Source organism: Heptranchias perlo, chromosome 21, assembly GCF_035084215.1.
Source record: "Heptranchias perlo isolate sHepPer1 chromosome 21, sHepPer1.hap1, whole genome shotgun sequence".
NCBI lineage: Eukaryota > Metazoa > Chordata > Chondrichthyes > Hexanchiformes > Hexanchidae > Heptranchias > Heptranchias perlo.
This window is the reverse complement of record NC_090345.1, coordinates 51,435,907-51,443,770: the sequence shown is the minus strand read 5'-3', so window position 1 is coordinate 51,443,770 and position 7,864 is coordinate 51,435,907. Positions and strand designations below refer to the sequence as shown.

The 7,864-nt window shown below is 67.2% G+C and overlaps 1 protein-coding gene across 1 annotated transcript in view; it reads left to right on the top strand.

Annotated features, from left to right (window-relative positions):
- The first annotated feature begins 2,573 nt into the window (after window positions 1-2,573).
- ddx21 (DEAD (Asp-Glu-Ala-Asp) box helicase 21) overlaps window positions 2,574-7,864 on the top strand; it is a 49,510-nt gene continuing 44,219 nt past the window's right edge. Inside the window, exon 1 of the mRNA XM_068002650.1 lies at window positions 2,574-2,732. Coding sequence (XP_067858751.1) covers window positions 2,643-2,732 — 90 coding nt within the window. The 5' untranslated portion in view covers window positions 2,574-2,642. The remainder of the gene's footprint in view (window positions 2,733-7,864) is intronic.

Below are 7,864 nucleotides of genomic sequence, written 5' to 3'. Positions count from 1 at the left end.
ACACAATGCATTAACTCCAAACACTTATTTTCAGACAAGTAAGAATTTATTAAGAAACTTGTACAAGTTGGAAGGTAGCTCAAGCAACGGTTGAGACTACGCCTTCAATTCAAACAAAGAAACGGTTATCTTTTATACACTTAATTCAGTAATGTCTGTCTATCATTGAATATGGGCGTACATGTACACTCTCAGTGGTCAAGTGGTTCGTCAATCAAAAATAGGGAACCCACCCTTCGGATTCTCATGCCTTTTGTGGTGGCCTGTCACAGGATCTGGGAAAGGTACGTTGCCCTAGCAACACAGCTCCCTTATCAGTAGAGACTGTCCTAGTCTCAAGGCTATGTGGTCATTAATTTCTGTTAGTTAGACAGTTATCTCATAAACAAAGACAATAGCTCTTCTGTGTGTCTTTGCTGGGAACGTGAACACTTTAAGCTTCTCATTATTTTCAGCTGGTTAGCTAACATGGTCAACTTATTCCATCATGCTTTGCTTCTTTTATGGTTCAGTATTTCTACATGAATATGGTCAGCTTTATGGTTTAAGTGTATTAGAAAGTCAATTTAGTCAGGCAAAACTTATAGTTTTCCACATTCCCTCCATCATAAGGTCAGAAATGGGGATATTCGCTGATGATTGCACAATGTTCAGTTGCATTTGCAACCCCTCAGATAATGAAGCAGTCCGTGCCCACATGCAGCAAGACCTGGACAACATCCAGGCTTGGGCTGATAAGTGGCAAGTAACATTCGCGTCAGACAAGTGCCAGGCAATGACCATCTCCAACAAGGGAGAGTCTAACCACCTCCCCTTGACATTCAACGGCATTTCCATCGCTGAATCCCACACCACCAACATCCTGGGGGTCACCATTGACCAGAAACTTAACTGGACCAGCCACATAAATACTGTGCCTACAAGAGCAGGTCAGAGGCTGGGTATTCTGCGGCGAGTGACTCACCTCCTGACTCCCCAAAGCCTTTCCACCATCTACAAGGCACAAGTCAGGGGTGTGATGGAATACTCTCCACTTGCTTGGATGAGTGCAGCTCCAACAACGCTCAAGAAGCTCGACACCATCCAAGATAAAGCAGCCCACTTGATTGGCACCCCATCCACCACCCTAAACATTCACTCCCTTCACCACCGGCGCACTGTGGCTGCAGTGTGTACCATCCACAGGATGCACTGCAGCAACTCGCCAAGGCTTCTTCGACAGCACCTCCCAAACCCGCGACCTCTACCACCTAGAAGGACAAGGGCAGCAGGCGCATGGGAACAACACCACCTGCACGTTCCCCTCCAAGTCACACACCATCCCGACTTGGAAATATATCGCCGTTCCTTCATCGTCGCTGGGTCAAAATCCTGGAACTCCCTTCCTAACAGCACTGTGGGAGAACCGTCACCACACGGACTCAAGAAGGCGGCTCACCACCACCTTCTCAAGGGCAATTAGGGATGGGCAATAAATGCTGGCCTCGCCAGCGACGCCCACATCCCAAGAACAAATAAAAAAAGGTGGATGGGGACTGGTTGGGCCTCCGTTCAAGGAAGAAGCGGAGGGCCCGCAGGCCGTCCTGGCGGGGGATGGAGGTGTAGAGGGACTGGACGTCCATGGTGAGAAGGAGACGGTTCGGGCCGGGGAGCTGGAAACTGTTGAAGTGGCGGAGGGCACGGGGAGAAAAAATAGAGTCAAGATAGGAGGAAATAAGTTCCATGGGGCAAGAACAGGCGGAAAGGATGGGTCTCCCCGGGCAGTGCTGTCTGTGGATCTTGGGACGGAGGTCGCTGCGGGGTCGGGGGGCGAGCAGGACCTCCGTCCCAAGATCCACAGACAGCACTGCCCGGGGACCCGCTTCAATCACCTCAGGGGGTCGGAGGGGAACTTTCCAGATTTAGTCCCCTAATTTGCCTGAGGGGAGGCTGGTGGTCGGGGGGGGTGGGGGGATTGCCGCATGTCGGCGGGTGACCGCGGGCCCCGGGCGGTGGGTCTCCCTGCAGTACCGGGGGTGGCCGCGGGGCCCGGAGCCGCGCCTGTCCCGGGCGGTGGGTCTCCCTGCAGTACCGGGGGGTGGCCGCGGGGCCCGGAGCCGCGCTGTCCCGGGCGGTGGGTCTCCCTGCAGTACCGGGGGTGGCCGCGGGGCCCCGGAGCCGCGCTGTCCCGGGCGGTGGGTCTCCCTGCAGTACCGGGGGTGGCCGCGGGCCCCGGAGCCGCGCTGTCCCGGGCGGGCGGTGTGTCTCCCTGCAGTACCGGGGGTGGCCGCGGGGCCCCGGAGCCGCGCTGTCCCGGGCGGTGGGTCTCCCTGCAGTACCGGGGGTGGCCGCGGGCCCCGGAGCCGCGCTGTCCCGGGCGGTGGGTCTCCCTGCAGTACCGGGGGTGGCCGCGGGCCCCGGAGCCGCGCTGTCCCGGGCGGTGGGTCTCCCTGCAGTACCGGGGGTGGCCGCGGGGCCCCGGAGCCGCGCTGTCCCGGGCGGTGGGTCTCCCTGCAGTACCGGGGGTGGCCGCGGGGCCCCGGAGCCGCGCTGTCCCGGGCGGGCCCGCCCTGTCGCCGCCTCCGCGCTGCCGCTTCCTCTTTCCCGTCGGCGCCGCGTTGCCCGGTCGCTCGGATCCGCGTGTCCCGGTCTGTGAGCGAGAAATGCCGGCTCGAGTCAGCTGCCAACCCGAGGACTCGGACCCCGTTATGGAGCCAGAGCCCGTGAGCAAGAGAGCGCACAAGAAAAGCAAGGTGAGGGCGGCGGCGCGGCCCCGTAGGAAACATCGCGGCTCGGGCCTAATGGGTGGGCCGCAGCCTGGGGCTCGGAGTACCTCTCAACCCGGAAAAATGTCGCTGGACCCGGGCTGGGGAACCTAATTTTAATCCAGGGTTTATAGGCCCATTTTCATTAAGTGGCATCGGAGGGGGGAGTGTAGGAGTGGGGGAAAGGAGGTAGGGGAGGGCCGGGGGGAGAGGGGAGGAGGGGGAGGGCCGGGGGGAGAGGGGAGGAGGGGGAGGGCCGGGGGCTGGGCGTCGGGGGGAGAGGGCTTGGGAGTAGGAGAGTCAGCGGGAAGGGGGCAGGAGGGGGAGAGCCAGGGGAGGGGGAGAGTCAGGGGGAGGGGGTAGGTGGGGGAGGGGGTAGGTGGGGGGAGGGGGTAGGTGGGGGAGAGTCAGGGGGAGGGGGTAGGTGGGGGAGGGGGTAGGTGGGGGAGAGTCAGGGGGAGGGGGTAGGTGGGGGAGGGGGTAGGTGGGGGAGAGTCAGGGGGAGGGGGTAGGAGGGGGAGAGCCAGGGGGAGGGGAGTAGGAGGGGGAGAGCCAGGGGAGGGGGTAGGAGGGGGAGAGCCAGGGGAGGGGGAGAGCCAGGGGGAGGGGGGTAGGAGGGGGAGGGGGTAGGAGGGGGAGAGTCAGGGGAGGGGGGAGAGTCAGGGCGAGGGGGGAGGAGGGGGAGAGTCAGGGGAGGGGGAGAGTCAGGGCGAGGGGGGAGGAGGGGGAGAGTCAGGGGAGAGGGGGTAGGAGGGGGAGAGTCAGGGGGAGGTAGGTGCCTGAGAGGTCAGGGGGAGGGGGAGAGTCAGGGGGAGGGGGGAGAGTCAGGGGGAGGGGGAGAGTCAGGGGGAGGGGGAGAGTCAGGGGGAGGGGGAGAGTCAGGGGGAGGGGGTCGGAGGGGGAGAGTCAGGGGGAGGGGGTCGGAGGGGGAGAGTCAGGGGGAGGGGGTCGGAGGGGGAGAGTCAGGGGGAGGGGGGTAGGTGGGGGGAGAGTCAGGGGGAGGGGGTAGGTGGGGAGAGTCAGGGGGAGGGGGTAGGTGGGGGAGAGTCAGGGGGAGGGGGTAGGTGGGGGAGAGTCAGGGGGAGGGGGTAGGTGGGGGAGAGTCAGAGGGAGGGGGAGGGGGTAGGTGGGGGAGAGTCAGGGGGAGGGGAGGGGGTAGGTGGGGGAGAGTCAGGGGGAGGGGAGGGGGTAGGTGGGGGAGAGTCAGGGGGGAGGGGGAGAGTCAGGGGGAGGGGGAGAGTCAGGGGGAGGGGGAGAGTCAGGGGGAGGGGGTAGGTGGGGGAGAGTCAGGGGGAGGGGGAGAGTCAGGGGGAGGGGGTAGGTGGGGGAGAGTCAGGGGGAGGGGGGAGAGTCAGGGGGAGGGGGTAGGTGGGGGAGAGTCAGGGGGAGGGGGTAGGAGGGGTAGAGCCAAGGGGGAGGGGGTAGGAGGGGGAGAGCCAGGGGAGAGGGGGGTAGGAGGGGGAGAGCCAGGGGAGAGGGGGTAGGAGGGGGAGAGCCAGGGGAGGGGGTAGGAGGGGGAGAGCCAGGGGGGAGGGGGTAGGAGGGGGAGAGTCAGGGGAGGGGGAGAGTCAGGGGGAGGGGATAGGATGGGGAGAGTCAGGGGGAGGGGGTAGGAGGGGGAGAGTCAGGGGAGGGGAGGGGTAGGAGGGGGAGAGTCAGGGGGAGGGGGTAGGTGGGGGAGAGTCAGGGGGAGGGGGTAGGTGGGGGAGAGTCAGGGGGAGGGGGTAGGTGGGGGAGAGTCAGGGGGAGGGGGTAGGTGGGGGAGTGTCAGGGGGAGGAGGGGGAGCGTCAGGGGGTGGGGGAAGGAGGGGGAGAGCCAGGGGGAGGGGGAGAGTCAGGGGAGGGGGTAGGAGGGGGAGAGCCTGGGGAGAGGGGGTAGGAGGGGGAGAGCCAGGGAGAGGGGGGTAGGAGGGGGAGAGCCTGGGGAGAGGGGGTCGGAGGGGGAGAGCCAGGGCGAGGGGGGAGGAGGGGGAGAGTCGGGGGAGGAGGGGGAGAGCCAGGGGAGGGGGGTAGGAGGGGGAGAGCCAGGGGGGAGGGGGTAGGAGGGGGAGAGTCAGGCGAGGGGGGAGGAGGGGGGAGAGTCAGGGGAGGGGGAGAGTCAGGGGGAGGGGATAGGATGGGGAGAGTCAGGGGGAGGGGGTAGGAGGGGGATAGCCAGGGGGAGGGGGTAGGTGGGGGAGAGTCAGGGGGAGGGGGTAGGAGGGGGAGAGTCAGGGGGAGGGGGTAGGAAGGGGAGAGTCAGGGGGAGGGGGTAGGAGGGGGGAGAGTCAGGGGGAGGGGGTAGGAGGGGGAGAGTCAGGGGGAGGGGGTAGGTGGGGGGAGAGTCAGGGGGAGGGGGTAGGAGGGGGAGAGTCAGGGGGAGGGGGTAGGTGGGGGAGAGTCAGGGGGAGGGGGTAGGTGGGGGAGAGGGTAGGAGGGGGAGAGTCAGGGGGAGGGGGTAGGTGGGGGAGAGTCAGGGGGAGGGGGTAGGTGGGGGGAGAGTCAGGGGGAGGGGGTAGGTGGGGGAGAGTCAGGGGGAGGGGGTAGGTGGGGGAGAGTCAGGGGGAGGGGGTAGGTGGGGGAGAGTCAGGGGGAGGGGGTAGGTGGGGGAGAGTCAGGGGGAGGGGGTAGGTGGGGGAGAGTCAGGGGGAGGGGTAGGTAGGTGGGGGAGTGTCAGGGGGAGGAGGTAGGTGGGGGAGAGTCAGGGGGAGGAGGTAGGAGGGGGAGAGCCTGAGGAGAGGGGGTAGGAGGGGGAGAGCCAGGGGGAGAGCCAGGGCGAGGAGGGGGAGAGTCGGGGGAGAGCCAGGGGAGAGGGGGTAGGAGGGGGAGAGCTAGGGGAGGGGGTAGGAGGGGGAGAGTCAGGGGAGGGGGGAGAGCCAGGGCGAGGGGGGAGGGAGGGGGAGAGTCAGGGGGAGGGGATAGGATGGGGGAGAGTCAGGGGGAGGGGGGTAGGAGGGGGATAGCCAGGGGGAGGAGGTAGGAGCCTGAGATCCAGTAGGAGGGGGAGAGTCAGGGGAGGGGGTAGGAGGGGGAGAGCCAGGGGGAGGGGGTAGGAGGGGGAGAGTCAGGGGGAGGGGGTAGGAGGGGGAGAGTCAGGGGGAGGAGGTAGGAGCCTGAGATCCAGGCGGAGGGGGAGATCCAGGCGGAGGGGGAGAGTCAGGGGAGGGGGAGAGTCAGGGGAGGGGGGTAGGAGGGGGAGAGCCAGGGGGGAGTGGGTAGGAGGGAGAGAGTCAGGGGAGGGGGTGTGAGGGGGAAAGCCAGGGGGAGGGGTTTGGAGGGGGAGAGTCAGGGGGAAGGCGGTAGGAGGCGGAGAGCCAGGGAAGGGGATAGGAGGCGGAGAGCCAGGGGGGAGAGGGAGTGGGTAGGAGGGAGAGAGTCAGGTGAGGGGGCAGTGGGTAGGAGGGGGAGAGCCAGGGGGAAGGGGGAGAGTCGGGAGGGGATAGGAGGGGGAGCGTCGGGGGGGAGAGTCAGCGGAGGGGGAGAGGCCGGGGGGAAGGGCGTAGGAGGGGGAGAGCCGGGGGGAGGGGGGAGAGTCGGGGAAGGGGGAGGGGGGAGGGGTAAGAGGGGGAGAGCCGGGGGAGGGGTTTGGAGGGGAGGAGGCGGAGAGTCAGGGGGAGGGGGTAGGAGGGGGAGAGCCAGGGGAGAGGGGGGTAGGAGGGGGAGAGCCAGGGGAGGGGGTAGGAGGGGGAGAGTCAGGGCGAGGGGGTGATCCAGGCGGAGGGGTTAGGAGGGGGTGATCCAGGCGGAGGGGGAGAGTCGGGGAGGGGCTGGGAGGGGGCGATCCAGGGGGAGGGGCTGGGAGGGGGAGAGCCAGGGGGAGGGGGTAGGAGGGGGAGAGCCAGGGGGAGGGGGTAGGAGGGGGAGAGTCAGGGGGAGGGGGTAGGAGGGGGAGAGTCAGGGGGAGGGGGGTAGGAGGGGGAGAGCCAGGGGGGAGGGGGAGGGGGTAGGAGGGGGAGAGCCAGGGGGGGAGGGGGAGTGGGTAGGAGGGAGAGAGTCAGGTCAGGGGGCAGGGGGTAGGAGGGGGAGAGCCAGGGGAGAGTCGGGAGGGGATAGGAGGGGGAGCGTCGGGGGGGAGAGTCAGCGGAGGGTGTAGGAGGGGGAGAGCCGGGGGGAAGGGCGTCGGAGGGGGGGAGGGGTAAGAGGGGGAGAGCCGGGGGGAGGGGTTTGGAGGGGAGGAGGCGGAGAGTCAGGGGAGGGGGGTAGGAGGGGGAGAGCCAGGGGAGAGGGGGGTAGGAGGGGGAGAGCCAGGGGAGGGGGTAGGAGGGGGAGAGTCAGGGCGGGGGGGTGATCCAGGCGGGGGGGTGATCCAGGCGGAGGGGGAGAGTCGGGGAGGGGTTAGGAGGGGGAGAGTCGGGGAGGGGTTAGGAGGGGGAGAGTCGGGGAGGGGTTAGGAGGGGGAGAGTCAGGGGGAGGGGCTCGGAGGGGGAGAGCCAGGGGGGTAGGAGGGGGAGAGCCAGGGGGTAGGAGGGGGAGAGTCAGGGGGAGGGGGGGTAGGAGGGGGAGAGCCAGGGGGTAGGAGGGGGAGAGTCAGGGGGAGGGGGGTAGGAGGGGGAGAGTCAGGGGGAGGAGGTAGGAGCCTGAGATCCAGGGGGAGGGGGAGAGTCAGGGGAGGGGGTAGGAGGGGGAGAGCCAGGGGGGAGTGGGTAGGAGGGGAGAGAGTCAGGGGAGGGGGTGTGAGGGGGAAAGCCTGGGGGAGGGTTTGGAAGGGGAGAATCGGGGTCGGGGGCGGAGAGCCAGGGAAGGGGATAGGAGTGGGAGAGCAGGGGGGAGTGGGAGTGCCAGGGTGGAGGGGGAGGGGGAGTGGGTAGGAGGGAGAGAGTCTGGTGAGGGGGCAGGGGGTAGGAGGGGGAGAGTCAGGGACGGGGATAGGAGGGGGAGCGTCGGGGGGAAGGGGTAGGAGGGGAGAGTCAGCGGAGGGTGTAGGAGGTAGGAGGGGGAGAGCCGGGGGGAGGGGGAGAGCCGGGGGGAGGGGGAGAGTCGGGGGAAGGGGGTAGGAGGGGGAGAGCCGGGGGGAAGGGGTAGGAGGGGGAGAGCCGGGGGGAAGGGGTAGGAGGGGGAGAGCCGAGGGGGGGAGGGGGTAGGAGGGGGAGAGCCAGGGGGAGGGGGAGAGCCAGGGGGAGGGGGTAGGAGGGGGAGAGCCA